General features: G+C 39.3%; 2 protein-coding genes across 2 annotated transcripts in view; both read left to right on the top strand.

Annotated features, from left to right (window-relative positions):
• The first annotated feature begins 368 nt into the window (after positions 1-368).
• On the top strand, positions 369-4646 carry STEAP4 (STEAP family member 4). Its single transcript, XM_010001558.1, has 4 exons — positions 369-824; positions 2092-2619; positions 3226-3390; positions 4377-4646. The coding sequence occupies exons 1-4, from the start codon at positions 369-371 to the stop codon at positions 4644-4646; spliced, it is 1419 nt and encodes a 472-aa protein (XP_009999860.1).
• Positions 4647-18275: 13629 nt separating this feature from the next.
• Positions 18276-20692, top strand: part of SRI (sorcin) — a 10791-nt gene continuing 8374 nt past the window's right edge. Inside the window, exon 1 of the mRNA XM_010001582.1 lies at positions 18276-18371. Coding sequence (XP_009999884.1) covers positions 18276-18371 — 96 coding nt within the window. The remainder of the gene's footprint in view (positions 18372-20692) is intronic.

Genomic DNA, 20692 nt, shown 5'->3' with positions numbered 1-20692 from the left:
TCTATAGCATAAATAAGCAGAAATTACTCTGAAATATATGTAACCCTTGCTTACTGTGCTCCTATATCTTTTCCTTCCCCTTTCCCTTGAGAGAGGAAAACTGCAACATTTCAGCTGAATGCTGAAATCTGTAAGATGGATGGAACAGAGGGTCCTGTAAGAGATGGAGAGGTGAATATCCAGAACTGTTGTTTAAAAACTGTACAGAAATCTTCTGAGTGTGTATACAGAAGAGTGTGCAGGACGCATATTAGAAGGCAAGAAAACTCAGATATATATTTTGTATAGCCAGAGTGGATGCTGACCTTTCATTGTCAAGAGACTGATGTTTTGCTTAGTTGGTACCTTTTTTATTTTTTTTTTAACAGATGAATAAAAATTCTTCCAACATAATGGCTCTGACTCCTAACACTTCTAACAAAAGAGAGACAGTCTGTATATTTGGAACTGGAGACTTCGGAAGAGCTCTGGGGTATAAAATGATTCAGTCTGGCTACCCCGTCGTGTTTGGAAGCCGAAGCAAACAGGCATCCAGCCTGATTCCCAAGGATGCAGAGGTGCTGAGCCACGCAGAGGCAGCACAGAAATCTGCCATCATCATCATAGCAATCCAGAGGCAACACTACAACTTCCTTACATCGCTAGCAGAAGTTCTCCGTGGAAAAGTCTTGGTGGACATAAGCAACAACTTGAAAATAAACCAGTATCCTGAATCCAACGCAGAGTACCTGGCTCAGCTGGTGCCTGGAGCTAAGGTTGTGAAAGCCTTTAACACCGTGTCAGCCTGGGCCTTGCAGTCAGGCACCCTGGATGCAAGTCGGCAGGTAAGACTGAGCAATGGGTCAGTCCTGTGTCACAGAGTTACGTAGCATCTGGCTCCTGAACAGCTAGATAAAACACACACCTGCCATATGAAACAGAGGGTTGAGCTGGTATTTTCACTATAATCACCCATTTCAAATTACATGTGAGCTAAAATTTACTTTTAGCTTGTAAAATGGTATGGTGAGGAATATAATTAGCCTGCAAACTAGGGAAGGTATTTGCAGACACTACAGAAGAAAGGAAAGAAAGATAGCAGAGCTACAAAGAGAGAGACTGCAAATCAGGAGGAAATTAGGGTTTCATCAGCTGTTCACCAGGACTGTAAAGTCAAACCAAAAGCAGATAGGAGTGAGCTGGAAGGTGAACAAATTGATAAAGTTTTCTAAATCTGAATCCATCACCACAGAAGCTTAACACAGCAACAGCATGTGCAGACCATTTTAAACAGCTCCTTAATCACAGGCTAGCGAGCACAGAACTGGTCATAGGATGCTACACAGCAGTTTACCTGAAGACAAATCATTTATTATTACTCCGTTTTCTGCTGCTCTGAGGAACAGCACTTTTGTACACTGCCCAGAATCAGCAGCTACTCAAACCATTACTAGGTTTGCTCTCTGAGGCTGGATAAATGGTTTTGGGTAAACTAAAGACTCAAAGACTTGCAAGCCTACGTTCTACAAGCCACCATTATGTCAACAAGAGCAGAAATTGCCTCCTTTCTCGTCGTTTCAAAAGGAGCATTCTCTTGCACACTAACAAAATAGACAGTTTCTTCACTACTTTACTAGACTCAGAAAGAAATAATATTTACTTTTGTGATAAGGCAATCATGTTTTAAAGATCTCTGCCCCCAGTGCCCTGGAACACTTAAGGACTGCTGTAGCAATAAATGAAAATTTTGCTCCTATTTTCTCCTACAAAATCTTGTGCTTACAACCTGCTTGCATGTCTTCAGTAGTGTATGTCAAATTTTCCAGGCAAAGACTGGTACTAAGTGTGTTATCCATTGTTCTCTTCAGATACAAAATTTTGCCACTTCAAAAAATCTCCTTCCCCAAAGAAAATATTCATATTCTTAATTCTTGGACTTGTTGGCCAAGAAAGTACCTAAAGGCTACTTTCTGCCTTATAAATTAAGGCCAGCAGGGAAGCCAAAAAGTAGGCTAGAAAGCTTGTGCTCATCAGTCATATCCAGAAAGGACGGCAGTAGAGAATGTTACAAAAGTCTGTCTAACTAAAACTTGTGTTTGTTTTTGGCTACAGGTGTTTGTCTGTGGAGATGATATGGAAGCTAAACAAATGGTCATGGATATTGTTCGTGCACTAGGTCTCACTCCAGTAGATCAGGGATCCCTCTTGGCTGCTCAGGAAATAGAAAATTACCCTCTGCAGCTCTTTCCAATGTGGAAGTTTCCCATTCTTTTGTCCCTTGGCCTAGTCACATTCTTCTTCTTCTACTCTTTGACTCGTGATGTAATTTACACTTACATTTATGAAAACAAAGACTTTTCATTCTTTATTGCAATCTCCATTCCAAATCGGATCTGCCCTATATTGGCACTCATCCTTCTCTCCTTGGTTTATCTTCCTGGTGTACTTGCTGCAATTATTCAGTTATACAGAGGTACCAAATACCGCCGCTTCCCCGACTGGCTGGACAAATGGATGCTGTGTAGGAAACAGCTTGGACTAGTGGCCTTGGCATTTGCTTCTCTGCATGCTGTGTACACGCTAGTTATACCAATTCGCTCTTTTGTGAGGTGGAGAAGCAACAATCAAATCATCTCCCAGGTGAGTTTCATTCTCTGCTCTATGTCTTCCTTTCTTCTGGCCCTGTTACAAACACCACCTTCTGTCTTTAGCTTCAGGAATTCATGTGGACAGGCTAATGTTCTTTACAATACGGTTATTCTCCCGGTTTCTGTGTTCTTTTAAAACATTCTTTTATCCAAACTTTGTCGATTTTATGTTGGGTTTAGGGGATTTCTGGCCTCATACTTCCTCCTAGATGCTTTAAATATTAATAAAATAAGCAAGGAAAATCTAAATATTAAGAATAATTTAAAGATGTGAATTTTTCAACTTCTCTGTGTATCTTTAAGAATGGCACATATTTTGACTTCAAAAATGGCAGATGTTTAACTTTCTGACAAAGGAACACATACCTGTCCTCAACAATAGGTCTACAGCAATGTAAAATATGCACAAAAATTATAGGTACATGGAATCTGTATGTAATAAGATACTTCTGCTTTTTTGTAGGCATTCAAAGTAAATCCCATGATTTTCTGAGTGTTAATGTATAACATTTATCTCCCAATTAACTTAAAGGATTTTTTTTTTCTGCATATTGATCCTAAAACTGCTATAGCTAAGATGTACCTTTCTTTTCTTCAGGTACTGAACAATAAAACAGAACCACTCAACACCACTAATGCCTGGATTAGTGATTCTTATTTGGCTTTGGGGATTTTAGGATTTTTTTTCTTTGTTCTTCTGGGAATAACTTCCTTGCCTTCAGTCAGCAACAGTGTCAACTGGCGAGAATTCCGATTTGTACAGGTAATAAAAAAGACATTTTAAAAAAACTTCTTCACTTATGAACTATGACCACAGGCAGGATTACCTGTGACTTATGGCTTTCCTCCATTAGTATCTTCAAATGTGATGCATCCACTATCCACCATCCCACCGGTTAAAAAAATCTACACAGCTCTACGGTTCACCTGTAAAATATATTGCTCTGATGACTGCTTATGGTACAAGTGGGATTGCTGCATTAAGAAGAGAAAACATGGAAAATGGGAGTTCCTAAATTACAGACAGAAAGCCAACATTCTGGAATTATCAAATTTCACAATCATTGTACACCACAAAATATTTTAGCCATTTATGGTGTGTTCACAAGATAATTCCATTAAAATGGGTCTCAAGAATGACATATAAATCAGATCATTTTGATGCCAAGCACCTAATCTGCAGTTTCTGCAGGCTTCAAAAACTACTGTGACTGTAAACAGGCTTCCCTTGCTACCACTTTCATCTCAGCCCCCAGTTTGGAGGAAGGTTGGTGCAAGCGGCTGTGCCTCTGCAGGAGCCGGGCTGGCAAGGAAGGGGAGGCATGGGAAAGGGATATTACTATCAATGAATGTTTTATCAAGGCAAAATACTTGCACAGTGTGGTAGCTTTGGATGGACTAGCACTAGAGCATATAAAAGCTTGGATTTCTTCACTGAATTTCAGCATTTTCTCTGCATTTTCACAAATATGCCAACCACTAGGCAGTATGTGTGAGCCAGCAGAAATTATCAGGATTGTTGATGGAGAAAGAAAAACAAAGAAGGGTGTTTCACCTAGATCCATTTGCATGTGTCTTTATTAAATAAGAGCCTTTATATTGCAGTTTCATTTCAGCAGTCCCCAATTAGTCCCAAAGTTGGCACATTCCACAAAGCTTAATGTGTCCTGTAAACTATATTTGTTCTGGTTTAATATACTGTTTTAACCCCCATTTCTCTCTTTCTTTCTTTTCTTTGTTCTCCCCTAGTCCAAGCTGGGATATCTGACACTGATTCTGTGTACTGCACACACAATGGTTTATGGTGGAAAATGGTTCCTAAGCCGATCATCATACAGATGGTATCTTCCAAGTGCCTATATGCTTGCCCTCATTATTCCGTGCATTGTACTGGTTGTCAAATTTGTGCTGGTATTTCCTTGCCTAGACAAACCTCTCACACGAATTCGACAAGGCTGGGAGAGGAATCCCCCATACTCAGAACAGTCCAATTACATTATCAACAAGTCTGCTGTATAATTAGACTAACCTGCATTATCAAAAAGAAGAAGGAAAAAAATATTATGAAGGCATATCAAAATTAAGTGCTGAGCCTCCTTTATCTGGACAGTAAAAGTGAAAAACTCTAATATAGACACCTCAGTGACAAGCTTAAAAAAATACATATAAAAAAACCCCAACAAACCAAACAAAACAAGGTCATTGAGTTCCTGCACCCTAGGCATGCTTTCACATAGGTGCAGGCCCTTCCTCTTGTTCAGTATATTCCCCCTTGTCTATTCACCCTCGATTCCTAAGAACAGTATGAGAGAAGGAAGTGGTGCTCCACGCCCCACCTATTTAATTCCAAACCTCCTCCAGGGCTGGGCAGAACCAGAGTAACCTTTGGTGTTAGATGGCATCTGCTCCTCTTCCCTATCCTGCCCATTGGCACTCAGGTCTACAGCACCTATGCACACCCACACAGACCCACATGCACACATGCATGAACACACACCCTGCTTCCAATACCAGAAGCCGCCAGCACCCATAGAGCACCTGCAGGATGAATGGCAGCTGAAGAAGAGCCCTCCTCCTCACAGCATTAGTTTATGTTCCATTAACAACTGATCCAAAAAAGACCTAACGTTAGTACCTTAGAGAGAGCTGAGTAAGATTTTTTTGGTTTGGGTACAGGAACTCCAATGTTCAAAGGGCTGAGGATTACTGAATCCTTGCTTGTACTGCTCGACCAGAAACCCAGGTGGCAAAGGGATGGAGGCAAGGCCAAAATGTTGGAAAGATGTGGGATGTGCTCACAAGCCTAAGCTTCTTAAGTATAGGCAAAAAGTGGTCAGTGATTTTTTGTGTAAGCAGTGAGTTGTCAGGAAAGAAACTGAAGGAAAATCCTGTACATCAAGGGGTTGTATTATATGTCATGGTTACATTTCAAGAAGATAATATTGTTGATTTTTCAAAAAATAAATATTTGGATGCAATATTACATGTATTGTATGAAAATATACATAAACCACAATAAAGTGTGTTTTTTTCTACAGTGTGGATCTCTGTTATAATTTCCAGAACCTCTTTTGATAAGATGCAACTGCTTGGTATGTTCAGTTGCACAAAGGTGTTGGAAAGCCTTGCTGCAAGGAATAAAGGGGATCCTATTTTCAGCCAGATGCCTGAACTCCTTGGATGCTCATAGAAGCAGATCTTTGCTTAGTCATCAAAGTAGGCTGAGGATATTAGGAAAAATTTCTTCAAAGAAAGAGTGGTGAGGCACTGGAACAAGCTGCCCAGGGAGGTGATAGAGGCACCTTCTCTGGCAGGAAGGAAAACAAGATAGAAAGAGGGAGTGTGTGTGTAGGTATAAAAGGGGCAGACAGTGCAGAAGGTAAGTATCCACAGCCTGAGTGAATATGCTCTAGATTTGACATTTTGGGGCCAAATTCCGGTGCCAGTGAAAGAGCTACTCCAGATCTATGTTATGACAAATAGTAGCATTTCCAAGACATTGATACAGACTGGGAGGCTCCATTACTTTTAAAAGGATTTCTTTGCAGGCTTTCTGCCTATCCCCATACAGATCAAACAACTGTCCTCTTATCTCTCTCTCAGCTCAACCTATGGGTTGGAGCCCAAACTGCCACAGCCATATCAATTAACACCCATTTAAAAGTTATGCCTTATGAAATACAAGTATTACAAAAGCTCTGCCGCCTTTCCTCTCAGCGAACAGGCTCCTGTGTGTTTTTGAGCACTTTGTGTTAGAGGACAGGCCAAACCAGGCATTCTCTCCCCTCTCTGAGAACTACTGCAAAGTAACTGGCCTGACTGGATACCTCCTGAATATTTGTTCACTCACTACTAAACCACAGCCCCAAACATGAGCAGGACTGTAGCCCCTGCAGGAAAGACAAAAGAACTTCTCCAGGGATTGACATCATGTTGTTTCATTACGTTAAAACACAGGCTGAGATTTACTGCAATGCTAAGCAGCTGGGCACGATCTGCAATTTACTGTTTATGAATAAAGTGCCAATATCTGCTGTGTACAAATGGAAAAGCCAATGCTGTTCATTTGCTGTTTGTTTGCATGGGGTGCATGTGGCAGCTCTCAGGAGCTGACCCAAAGCCCTCACATCTGAAGTCAGCAGCAGGCTCTTTGTTGACTTCTGTAGATAATAATAGGTCAGATCTCCAGCAGCACTCGTTTTTCCAGTCTAGGTGAGGGATTTCACATCATGTTATTCTTGAGCAAATGGGGAGTATTTGTTTCACAAATTTACATATTTAGTTAAGATTGTAGAGACAAGAAATTTCTTCAGTGATCTTACATCACACATACACTTACAACACTTAAAAGTGTTCAATGACAATATTTTGGAAACAACAGCCATTGCTATGAAAACTGTTGGTAGCTTGTATACATTTCTCAAGACCAAATTCTTCATATTCCTAAGAAAGTCCGGTCAGAGAGGACATCAGAAAAATCATTAAATTAATTTTGGAAAGGGTGTTTTCCATATAGTACCCAGAAGCCACAAGCCCTTATGTGCATATGCACATAATGTAATTCTAAGAATTCCTGCAGGAATAAAAGCATTAACTCTCAAATCTACTACTTCTAAATCAGAGTAAGCACTTGGAAAGCAGAAATTACAGCTTTTTAAATAAATGCTTACATGGACACTGTCACGGTAACAACTGAACTTGGATTTCATTGCATAAGAAAGATTTATGCTGATGGAGAGCACTTCCACACAGTGTGATTTTAGACCTCTACTTCCTGCATGATGTGTTTAATTTGATTTTCTTTTGCATTTTTGTTATACCTAAGGAATATATATTTTACCAAAAAAAAAGCACTTATTAGTGAAAATAAAGTATTTAAATTAATTAGATTTACTTGAGACACTAATGGGATGTCGGATCCACACTGGCCCCGGGAGATTAACACAGCAGAATCTGACAAAGCAGATACTGCTGGATCTTGAACCACAGAGATCTGAGCAATTCACTTCAGTTCCACCACACCATGAGGCCACATCCTGAGATCTGCAACTCCTTTTTGTTCTGCAGCATGACCTTGTATCAGCCTTCTCTGCCTTGTCTGTCACTTCTCACTCCAAGACATGACTTCTCATGACCCAGTCTAGAAAGGCCCTTTTTTCCAACATATCAGATATTCTTGGCTTCCCTTTTCTAACGTCCTATCAGACACAAGATTTCACAAGAGCATCTCTTGTCTCAAATGCTGATGACCCTCTTTGATTCACTAGTCCAAATATTGAGCTGGTGAATATCTTGAACAGTCACAGGAACTATGCAACATATGTTCAGCTGTTCTTCCATACTCTGACTAACAGATTTAATAAATCTTCAGTGTTCCCGTAATAGCCTAAATATGTCTTCTCTTCCACACACTATGGAAACTTTTATCTCCTACAGAGACTTTTTTTCCCCTGCATTAAACATGTTCCTGTTGTGGATCTCCATTTGCATCTCTAATTCCTGTCATTAACATGAATGATTTGCTTCCTGGAGAAACCTGACATTCCTCAAGATTATTTTTTTTAAAGTATATCACAGTGTTTAAAAAAACTGTACATCTCTTACTGTTGAACATTGCCATAATTTAATGTTCTTGAATCTGGGAATCCCAAATTGACATAAATCATAGCTCTGACAAGACTATACCCCTGACATATTTTCTTATAAGAAACTTCAGTGCTACCAAAAAAAACCCACACTGCAGAACCTTCAGAGGACATGTACAGACCTCAGAGAATTGCAAGAACATTAGCTAATGTCTCCATATATTGCAAATCAGAACTGGTAATTTTTTGCTTATATGGCTTCATACACATGCTTTATTCCTGTCTCATTTTTTGCTTCCACATCCACATCTGCTTATTACCTGTGATTCCTTCATATGCAGTCCCTTCAATGTGTTTGGTTGTCTTCACAATTCCTCAGATTTAACCTAGGAAAAGCTTAACTGCAATCAGTAGAGTCAAGCTATTAAACATCAATGCAGAGGTCTGTTTTTATCCATTTTATCCACTAGTTTATTATCCATTATTTTTCTCCCCAGTTCTATGGGAGATGAGAAAGTGTAGACTCTATAAATCTCTATTTAGAAACTTCAGAAAATATATACATGAAAAATGAAAAAATATGTTATTGTAATATGCTTATCATTGTAGGACACAAGTGGTTGAACACCACTGGACCAAAACACAACATTCCAAAACAGGCATATTTGGGACAGATTGTCTATGAGTGAGTGCTGGCATAGAAGGAAGGAGGTATTTTCAAAGAATCATTCAAGAGGGAAGTCTATGGATCAAAAAGTAAAATATTAGTTAGAATGAGGGAGAGAAATAAAGAAGGAAAGCAGAATAAAGACAAACCTTTCTTTCTTCTTTTCTGCTGGCTCCGTCACATAAAATATCACACATTTTTGGCTGCATGGTACCAAGTATTTCAGTACCTTATAAATAATTAAATTAAGAGTTTGATCTTGGCCATCCTGAAGTCCAACCCAGGTATTAAGATCCCACCATAGCCTTCTTGCCCCCATCCAAATTGGCAGAAATCAGCTTATTTTCTCATCCTTTACAACAATATTTCCATAGGTAGCTGTCACTCCACAGCACATGACTGACTGTTGAGTAGGAGTGGTAGTAAACCCAGCTGTGTGTGCATCAGTCACAGGACTTCCATGGCTCATCAGGGAATACAGCTGAAAAACTGTTTCCTCAGGGGAGAAGAAGCAAGAAAGACGCCAGTATGTAACTGGCCAGAGACAGGACAGAGGTTGCTTAAAGGACTGCTCTGTTTCAATGCAAGACACCATCATCCTTATTTTATAGCTAAAGAACTGAAGCAGAAACAAACACAGGATCCCATTGAAGGGTAAACTAATGATTTGGCATGAAAACCTGAAGCAAAGGAAACCCTACAATACTTGATGAAGAGGACAAGTGAGAGCTGGACAGGGTGAGCAGAATGTGAGGTGGTGGGTGGAGGGGTAGTCCCTGGAAGAACGGATGGGGCAGCTTTCACCACTCGGCTAGTGATGAACCAGAGCTTTGGGAGCTCCAGGACAGGGCAGATGCAGCATCCCCATCCCTCAGAAGTGGGGATGGGTGCAGAACTAATTGCAGGAAATTATGTTAAATGCATACAGGATTATAGTTTGTTTGTTTGTTTTGGTTGTAGCTTCTGTTTTCCAATCCCATAAGTAAAGATTGGAAACCAAATCTCATCTTTAATTGGATTGGTCTAAAGGTCAAACCTCAAGTCACACTGCAGAAACTACAGTTTTGTTTTACTATCAAGCCTGCCTAGCATTTTTTTGATAAGTAAATTCAACAATTTAAGATCCCAAATCTTGGGATTTGATATCCCCTGAGGGGTACCAGCTGCCCAGTTAAGGAAGGCTGAGAAGGATTGAAGGGGATTGTGCAGCTACATGCTGGCTTTTGGGACAATACTGAATACCCAAGCATCACTGAATACCTTGACTCACAAAATACCTTCTAGCATCCCTTCTTCAAACAAACAGACTAACATCCTTCTTTTCTGGCAAAGCCATCTTCCCAGTCTTTTACAAAGAATCTTGACACTTAGATTCACACTTAACTGTCATCACAGACATATCCCAAGTTTCATTAATGATCACTGTGTCAGTGATTCATACATCACGTAGGAAGTCAGAGGCAAGGAGAGGAATTGGACATAAGTTTTCTGAAGCTAAGGATAGTTCTCTAATTATGAGGAGCTTTACAGATTAGAGAGCCAGAAGGCAACCTTGTGATTAGCTATTCTCTCTTCCTGCAGCACACAGGCTGTAGACACTGCCTGAATTAATTCCTTTCTGAATTATCACAAGTTGTCATATTTTTCAGTTCACAGACCCCTACAAATTTTCTAACAGTAATGCAGATTGCTGTAAAATTTAAGCTTCCTGACAACATGCAGTTTTATCCTAGTTACCATTTGTTATTGCTGGCAGGTAATCCATTAAAACTGGCTGAAAACTCCTGAATTAAAGATATTCTGGAAGAACTGCTGAACTTGATTTAAACATTAGAAAGCTCACCACAACTTTTGGCAAATTATTTTGACAGCTGATTAACCTCACTTCAATATATATAATAAAATATATATAAATTGCCTGCATTTTTTTTTTAAACCATAGTATTCAGCCAACATAATTCATTATTTCCATGACTTATCTGAAGTGTCTGGAATAGTGGCTATATATGGAACATATCTATTACCCCAGAGAAGAAGCTCAGGTGTAAGAAGAAAAATTGTTATTTTATATATAAATATATATTTATGGATAAACATAAATCATACTGGTCCTACTGCACATGTGGAAATACAACCACACACTCTTGATGGTGACAATGAAGGATTAAAGGTATTTCCAACTACAACAGTTTGTATTTTAAAATTTAAAACCCCAAATAAAGTAAAAAACTAAAAATACCAGCAGTCAGTGCTAATACTCTCTAAGTTGAACATAATTTCACACAAAAAACCCCAACCAAATGCTAATAAAAATTTGTTAATAACACTATGAAAATAGCTAGTATGTACCTGCAGGACTACAGTTTTTGTAGCCTAGTCTCCCTAGGTTTCAAGGAGATTCTCAGGAATGGAGGCTCAACATTACACGTACTAAGTTTAAACAAACACAAAATCACTGCTGAGGAAATCTGCAAGCTATTTCACCCTAGAAATCCTTATGAGCAATGAGGACAGACATAGACGGAAGCAATTTGATGTATGGTGAATTTTCAGCCATGGCACCATTGAACCCAGCTTTGCCGAAGGTCATTGTCAAGGAACAAAGACTGCATGCCACACTTCCAGCCCAAGGAGATGTAGACTGGAAAGCATTGCCTGAAAACCATTCACAGAGGACTTACTAGAAAGGGTTATGAACCATGTTCAAATATGCTGGGGGAGTAGGAGAGGGAGGACAGGAGAAAGATCTAACATGGTCTTGTGATTTTCAGAGATAGAGGGAAAGGAAATTACTCAACTGCTCCAGAGAGCAGTGGCTGCGTACTGTTTCACATTGTGAAAAGGACAATGAAGACTCTGGAGAAAAGTCCATAACACCAAGAAATGGTGTAAGAATGTGGAAATATTCCTTACATTTACAGACTACAGGAATTTAATTAACTGAGTTCTGAAAAAGAAGTTAGAGGTTAATGCAAAAAAAATTATATCAAATTATCATCCTAATAATGAAATTTCATCATCCAGTAACTGGAAAAGAGGGGGAAAGTAGCTTTTCTTTTATGAAACAGCTATACAAACATATGCAACTCTGGGACTGCTTAACAAAGCAGCAGGTGTGAGAGACGTATGCGGGGAGTATCACATAAGCTTCAGATAAAACCACAGGTGTATTTAGGAAGGTTTCACTTGGATTAAAGCTCCAACCCTAAAGCAATCTATCCAGAGTCTGAGTAAAGAATCTTGTTCAGTTTTTCCCAGGTTTAGGTATTTGACATTTTATACTGTTGCACTTATTTTCAAAGAACACACATAAACACATGGCTCCATTACAAGTTCTCTTTCCAAAGAAGAGAACATGAAGACTAATGGGCTGTAAATGCTTAAGTTAGAAGAAGTATTAGAACCACGAGAGAGACAAAAACCCATTATCCCAGCGTGAGAAAAATGCAACAAAAAATGGTTGGATTTAAAGCCCTACAAATTTAGATTCAATGCCTTCTGGTTATGCCTTGAAGACAAAAACAGTTACAATAATGATCCTCATGTTATCAGGTGGGTATTCTTTAGCATGGGTGGATTCACTGTCCCTTGCAAACATTAGACCAAACCCTAAATAATTGAGTTTAGGGACACCAGCATTAGAGGACATTTTAATTGTATATGTAACACAGAAGGTTACACTGCATGAAAAATGCATGTTTATTATTGAAAATGTGGGAATGAGTGTGTGAACACTGCCCCTTGCATATCTTTTGCTTATTCTTCTGAGAGTTCCTAAAAACAGACAAATGAAAAAAATCATCGTTCCATCATCTTTTTCTTTCCTCAGAGGGTTATGAGGGGGGAAAAAAAAAAAGTGAAGAGTTTCTTAAGCAGGTCACTCTATCACAAGCATGTAAATAAATATCACAAGTACATGTAAATAAAGAGCCATGGTTTTCCCCTTAGCTGTCTGGAGACTAGTTTCAGAGTTCAGTCCAAACACTTTTCCCATCAGAGATGTGCCAGAAAAAGCAGTAAAAATAAATTAGGGGGAAATTGAGTAACAGCAGTATCCTAAGTAGGGATGTTTAGTTTTTGGAAAATACATATAATAAAAGAAACTAATTAAATTCAATCTGTTACCTATGGGAGAAGCAGCAAGCTAAAAAGGGATCACAGTAAAAGAACAAGGTGCAGTGCTAATGCACTCTGTGAATGTGCCTTAAATCCCAGTCTTGGATGTGATAAAAGCTTAAATAAGATTACTTCTGCTGAATATTCATGCTGCAGTTAGTTGAATTATGGAAGCTCTACCTAAAGATTTTATGGATTAAATAAGTGGAAAGACCGAGAGGGAAAAAAAATCCACAAAAACAAACAAACAAAAAAAACAACCAACAACAAAACAAACAAAGTCTTGCTTACAAGGAGGCAAAGGTAAAGACAAGTGTTCAAAGGTAGACAGAATCACAGGTATCTGACCCCTTGCTAAGAGCTGATGCCAGGGGGGCTGTCAGGAGGCTTCTGTGACTCCCCCCAGTTTGGAGGGGTTGTTGAATGAACTCAAGGACTCACCCGTGGCGCTGCCTCTCACAGAGGAACGGCCGCTGCGGGACCCTATTTTAGAGTGGAGGTTAGAATACACCCCCATCATGCTCACAAATAGCTACTGAGACCAATGTTTAGTTTACAAATTAACCTTTGCTGACTTAAAAGGCATTTTGTTTAGACTTACGTGGGGAAGAAGAACTGTTTCCCACACCCCTGTGTTTCCCACACAGTGGACACTGTGAGCTCCAAGTTCTGCATCAAAAGAAAATCAAGTCACTCTTTTTGGGCACAAAGTACTCTTACCTAACATATACCTACTTTGAAGGCAAATTTTAAAGTTGGATCTTTCATCCAGGACAATCATACCCCTTACCATGACTCCATGTTTTATTCCAGACAAGAGGGCAGTATTTGCAGAAAATTGCTTTCTGAATACTTTTATTAACAGAGTTCATGAGGAAACAAACAAAGCCCTTAATCCATATTTATACTCTCTCCTCTCCCCCTCACTTCTTAAAGAAAGTAAATCTCCAGAGGAAGCAGACTTCTTTACTTCTTAGATAGAAAAAACCTGACCATTTCTACAAGCATGAAGATAGATATCTGTGACCTGCTCTCCCAAGCATGTTTTCAGCAGAGATCTTTGCATCATTGTAAACTGTGCAAAATAGGACTATGCAGATGCAACTGACTATGCCTGCCACCAGTGAAGAACTGAGGCCCCTTAAATCCAAGATAATGATGGTGATGAGCTATCATATAATCATTTTACATGTCATAACAACTATGAAGTTGCCTCTGACCTGAATATATTCACAGTTTCATTAGACCATGACTTTTAGGATTTTTTTCCCCAATCTTTATTATTTTCATTGTCCTCTACCCTAGAACATGATGAACATGAGAACACTAGTTTTGTTCAATTTTGTGATGTATGTGAAATACGTATGTGAAAGGCTGACAGTCCTTTGTTGTGTTAGATTTGGAGGCATTATGCTTAAGCTAAATCCTCAGAAAGCCATACCAGATATTAGCTAAAAGAAAAAGTGATTAAGAACACCAGGAATTAATGAAGAAATAAAGCCTGTGGATGAAAGCAGAAAGGGAAGATAATGGGAACATCCTCAGAAGTTATACGAACACCCCAATCCAGAAGAGTGTGGAGAGGACTGGTGCTTATCCACAACTTTGTTGGTTTCACAAGAGCTCTAGCCAGCCATGGGAGCCCACTCACACATGCACACTGCCCAGACTACACTCTCACAACTGAGAGCAGCTCCAAACTTCAGAAAGGTTGGGTTTTTTTTAGTGTTTGCTGCCACCAACTGATTGCCCTAACTTTTGCTTAAATAAAATTCAAAGGGAATCAGAAAGTTTTGATGTAAACTTGTGGAATACTCTTAGACATCTCAAAGCCAATTAATTCCTGGATGTAACATGTCAAGCATGCACAACACAAATGCAAAACAGCAACTGATTATTAGCATCTGTAAAGATTCCTGGAGCAGTTAGATTATATAAAAATATGCATTATTGTTAATGGTAATATACACTTAATAGAACAGAAAATAAATAAATCAAAAATAGAGTTCTGCAGCATTTTTAAAATACAGCATTAAAGAGCTCTAAAATAGAGCATTAAAGATACTTAGGGATGTGATTTTGTGGTGGACTTTATGACCCTAAAGGTCTTTTCCAACTAAAACAATCTATGATCTATTCTATAAAATATTAATATGTTTTGATACTTCATTATACATAGCTAGCTGATTATGACATACTTTATTTACTAATAATGACCTCGTGTAGATAATGCTCACTCTTTACAGCTGGACAAAAGGATTATTTCTATATCACATATTAACCCCAACAGAGGGAGGGTAATTTTTCCCTGTGACCTAGTTAATATAACGTATGGCAAATTTTACTACTGTAAGTGCAGACATATAGCTAAGTTTAGAAATTATACTGCTTAATCAATTTAGTTACATGGAAATGTAAATATGCAAATGTATAGTTACAGTTACAAACACATTAGAGTGGCATTAGAAAAAAAGAAATAATAATTTTTTAAAAAGCATGAACCTATGCTAACTTTTTTTCCCAATAGAAAAACCTATATATAAATTCCTAAACTACAGTTAGATACTTACAAAGGGAGTTTGGCACCAGGAATGGCTCAAGAATATTACTGCTCCTATTAGAGATCGGCACCAAGACCCAAGGAGCTGCTCCCACAGCAGGTTCCTGACACCTGTCAGGTGAGCTCCATTTCTAAGGTTTGCAACGCTTACACTTGTATATGGTAAAAACCTGGTACAGGTTAGAAAGCCATCAAGCATAGGCTGATGTGTCCGTATTAGAAGTATCAGTCTGACATCTGGTGGGAGCTTTTTGGGACAGCAATAGGCTCATTCCTTCAGTCTGGAGTACTGTGTCCAGTTCTAGAAAAACAAGGAAGTACTGGAGAGAGTACAGTGAGAGTTAAGATTATTAGGGGACTGAATAATATCTTTTATGAGGAAAGACTGAGAGACGTGGGTTTGTTTAGCCTGGAGAAGACTGAGAGGGGATCTTACCAATGCTTAGAAATATCTAAAGGGTGGGTGTCAAGAGGATAAGGCCAGACTCTTTTCGGAGGTGCCCAGTGAGAGGACAAGGGGCAATGGGAACAACTTGGAACACAGGAAGTTCCATCTGAACATGAGGGAAAACTTATTTACTTTGAGGGTGACAAAGTACTGGAACAGGCTGCCCAGAGATGTTGTGGAATCTCCTTCTCTGGAGATATTCAAAACCCACTCAGACACGATCCTGCTCAACCTGTTCTAGGTGAACCTGCTTTAGCAGGTGGGTTGGCCTAGATGGTTTCCAGAAGTCCCTTTCAATCTCCACCATTCTGTGATTCTGATATTCTGTATGGTAAAATTTTGTGACAGCAACTGCAAATATGTCACATTGGCCACTTGGGGATGTGTGTTGCAGTATTTGAGGGATTTTCAAACACAGCCCACATAGTGACAGAAACAGTAACCAAAACTGGAATCAAAAGGAGAAAACATAATCAGGAGAGTGATTTTTCTGTGCAGGGTGCAGCACATCTCTTTCACTCCAGGCATGCTGAAACGTGATTTCCCCAAATGCTAGAAACTCTGTTGCATCATTTGTGATAGTGGGGCACTTACATAAGCAAATAAAAAATAAACTTTTTTTTCCTGGGGTCATGTATTTGGATACTACTGGGTGAGTCACATGTAAACAAAGATATTTCCCCAGTAATTCTTCCAGTCTCATGGAAATTACAGATCAGCAAATGAAGATGAATTCTGATAGCACTGCAGTAGTGTCAACTGAGTTCAAGCACTAAAGAGTAAAAGCTATCTGCTTAGATCCTCAAGAAACCTAGGAGGTAAGAATGAGAGCCCAAATGGACATCAGACACCTAATGGGTGGCAAACAGAGAATTCAGATACCACAAACACCATTTCTGTATTCTACATGATGGTTTCCCCAGTGGCTAATTAACCAGCTATAATCTTATTTCCCACCTACCACTGTTCTGGTACTCAAGCAGAGCATGATTCTTAAATCGTCAGACTGGATCACTTGGCAGAGCTGAGCACCAGGTGAAACATAGTGGGGAGAACAGCACAGTACCAATTTACTGCATAATTAATGCACATATAACCCCTAATGCTTAGGAATTTCACCCATGAAGTGGAAAAGATGTGTTTTAGGCTACCTGAGAACAAGTTACTGCTCTAAGGAACTTTGGAACTAAGGAAGCTCAAGGGAACTTTGTAAAATAATGTGTTTTAGCTCATGTAATAAAACAAAGCTACTGTGCAACTGAAAATTAATTAAGAGAACAAACAAGTTGGATATTTTTATTTAGCCCATAGATCATTATTTTCAGGCTTTACCTCCTGAACTATTTGTCCATATTTCATCAGATAGCTGCAGGTTTTTAAAGAAATAATTCAGAAAACAGGAAGTGGAACCAGGAATACCCTCTTGTAGCTGGATACCCATGGCACTGCCTCAGAAGAATCACGCTTTGCAGCACTTTCTGTCCACCTGCAACTATGAGTTTCACAAGCTAACACTTATTTTCCAGTTCATACAGCCGAGTTGGTAAAGTAGCATTATATATATTCTGATTTATATCAGGACATATATGCTGACACATATGATTATAAAAAAGTACTGTACACAGGGAATCAGACGCCTTATTGCTGACCTTGTTCTGTGCTGCAATCATTTATATGCACCTCATTTCAATTCTCTGGCTTCTGTCTGGCAAAAACAGTGCAGACTCGGATCCTGACCCGATGTTATTCAACAAAAGGATTAAAGGAGCTTGCATAACTTGCTCTAACTAGTTCTCATCAATCTGCTCCAAAATATCCAGGTTTTCAGTAGTGAAGGTTTTGATTTAAGGTATGTGGTAAAGGAATAAAGACCGGTTTTAAAGCGATAGGCAAAGTAAGCAGAACTGTAAGTGTCTTTTTCAAGTCACAGACGTGTCACTGTTACCTTCAGATATCTTTATAATGTAATTACAACTTCAGTTAAACACCATCTTGGGAACTACATGACTTGAAGATGTGAGATCTTAGAAATTAATTATGTTACTGAAAAAACACATTATAGCTTTAATTCTGTAAAGTTCTCATGCCTGGGGAATATATATATAGCACAAACTGCTATTTTTATAATTAAATAGATGTGTTAAGTTGCATTACTGTACTGCATTGTATAAAAGCTGATCTCAGTATCAAAACCTCCATAGCTGCACTACCCACAATTAAGGTTATCTTGTCTTAGGCTCTCAGTGATACTCTTGCTGATGCCCAGTGAGTGATGAAAAATTCCCACAATGCTGAACACAGAGGAAAAAACGAAGAGAAGGATTATGGAGTAAAGAAGTTGGTCACCCCTGAACCATCTGTTAAAGAGGTTGGAGCTGGGAGGGAAAAGGTTGCAGAATAAAGAGGCAGCTCAAACTAGACAATCAAAATGTATAGGAACTTCTAATCTCCATACTGTTTTTACCTATGGAGTGATAGAAATGCTTCCCCCCTGTCCTTGCAAGTTCATTATTTGATGATGCCAACACAAAATTGGCTATTACGGAAAATCCTTGTGCAAAATAACTGGCTGCCGAACTAAGTATATTTAATGTACAGTAAATAGAAAAAGAAAGGGTGGTGTCAAAAAACCCCAAAAAACAGTGGAGCACCATTCATTCTGGGTACTGAGTGAGGCACTATATTATAAAGACTTCTGGTTTGTAATGTACTTACATTTCCAGTGTTTGAATTTATGCCTCTCCTCAAGTTATAGCCATTAAAAGGGTAAAGAGATTATTTTTTTGTCCCTCCTTAAGTAATATACTTATTCTCAAGCCTTTATCCGCTCAGATGTGCTAAGGAAACACTTCAGGAAATTCGAACTTTACACATAAAGTCCCTATTTCGCCCTAGTTTCTTTTATTGCAGTTCCGGAAAGGACAAATTCCACACCCTGCTTGCCAGGAGAGCACGGCGCCTCAGCACGCTGCCACCTGATGGGGATGTAACTTGCAGCACAGTGTGGCTCAAGGCTTTCAGGTCAGGGTGGATGAATTCCCACATCATGTGCCAGCTCCTGTCAGCATTAAACGAAGCCAGACCTAGTGGGAGAGAGAAAGAGAAGAAGGGCAAACAGAGAGCATGTGGCTTGTAGTGGGTTTATGCTGGGCTTTGTACTCTGTCAGAAGGCATGGCACATACAATGGATGTGACTTGCAATCAGATTTTGAGGCAGTAATGCTATGACTCCATTTTGAATTATTTCTTAACATCCTACTGCAAAGAATCCAGCAAAAGCTATGGAATGTAAACTGCACACATGAATTTCATTTTCTAAACGAAATCACATTACTTAGGCTCCTTTATTGGGAAAACATACTGAATTATCTCCAAGAAAGGCAACAGTACTAGCATTCTGTGTTCCTTGGCTTCAGTCTCCCCACCAGAGGGACTACATAATGTTTGAGATCTGCAAAATAAGTTGCATTTATTATAAACTGATTTATCACTGCTGTATTTCTAATGCTATCATCTTACTGTAACTTAAAAGGTTACCAAAGCTCAGCCTTCCTATGCAGCCCTCCTTTTCCTTACATAAAAACTGAATAAGCAAACGCGCCAGTGCCACAAAGCCCCACCACGTAAGATACCTCACTGAGTGCAGTGTTGATTACCAGCAGTCTCAGCACAAGCACTGCAGATGGAAGACTACGAGCTATTTATGCTGAGTTCAAGTACAAAAAAACCCCAAACTCATGAAGCATGCCTACCTTTTCTATACAGCTACAATTGTACAGTTTTAGTATATCTATCAACTGATCTGCACCTTACCTGCTTTTTTTCTTGCTACAGCAGTTAAAAATTCCTTCCTATTATTTTTAAGTTATTGGCCATATATATACACTATTGGACATTTTCCTTATCAGTGCATAATTACTCTTCAAATCTTACCATTTATATTCTTTGCCACTTATTTTCAATCTTTCCAGCATTTTATATCCTTATTACTGTACCTATACCTTACTTTAATTAGGAAGGCTTCGTGCCCAGACATTAATATATGTATTCTGGGAAGGTGTAGCACAGTGTCTCCAATAACCTATACTGCAGGTAGATTAAGTCTGGTAAATGAAACTGTTTGACTACCGCACAGTTTGGTATCAACAGGCACCTACTCAAATACTCGTGTGAGATAGGTATTTATTGAGCTGAAAGACAAGCCACATTCACTGCTTTTGTTTCTCAGATGCCCTGGAAAGATGGGCTTCGTATAAGTGATTCTGTGAGAATAAGGCATTAATGATTTGCCTTTTTCATTTGAGTATTTAATTTCACAGAACACCACAGTACTTGTTCTCTTGCTACTGGCCACTATGAACAGTATCAGTGTAAGCGGTTCTGAAATAATGAAAATATATGTGTACAGATACTGCCTGAAAGCCGTTTGCTGGCTGACTCAGCAGCTGAGGAGGGTGCATTCTGTGGTACCAATTATATATATGCACAAACTACCGAGTTTACGGGATTTAAGGCCTTTTTGTAGACCCCGAACGGGTGATTTAAAATAACTTAGTATCCACAGAGGCGACTGACCGAGAACCACTCCCAGTGCTTCCCAAAGGCCTTGCACAGGAGCAGCCGGCCCGCGGCCCCTGCGCGCGCCAGCAGCCGGGAAACACCGGGAACGGGAGCGGGAAGCGGCCTCCC

The sequence above is a fragment of the Chaetura pelagica genome, unplaced genomic scaffold (assembly GCF_000747805.2).
Source record: "Chaetura pelagica isolate M959 unplaced genomic scaffold, ChaPel_1.0 scaffold127, whole genome shotgun sequence".
Taxonomy (NCBI): domain Eukaryota; kingdom Metazoa; phylum Chordata; class Aves; order Apodiformes; family Apodidae; genus Chaetura; species Chaetura pelagica.
The sequence above is the reverse complement of the archived record's forward strand: the minus strand, read 5'-3'. Positions and strand labels throughout refer to the sequence as shown.

Excerpts from the sequence above, each read along its gene's own strand:
- STEAP4 (XM_010001558.1), top strand. The coding sequence starts at position 369 with ATGAATAAAAATTCTTCCAACATAATGGCTCTGACTCCTAACACTTCT. Across the intron at positions 2,620-3,225 it reads ACAATCAAATCATCTCCCAG|GTACTGAACAATAAAACAGA; the intron begins GTGAGTTTCATT and ends TCTTTTCTTCAG. Across the intron at positions 3,391-4,376 it reads GAGAATTCCGATTTGTACAG|TCCAAGCTGGGATATCTGAC; the intron begins GTAATAAAAAAG and ends GTTCTCCCCTAG.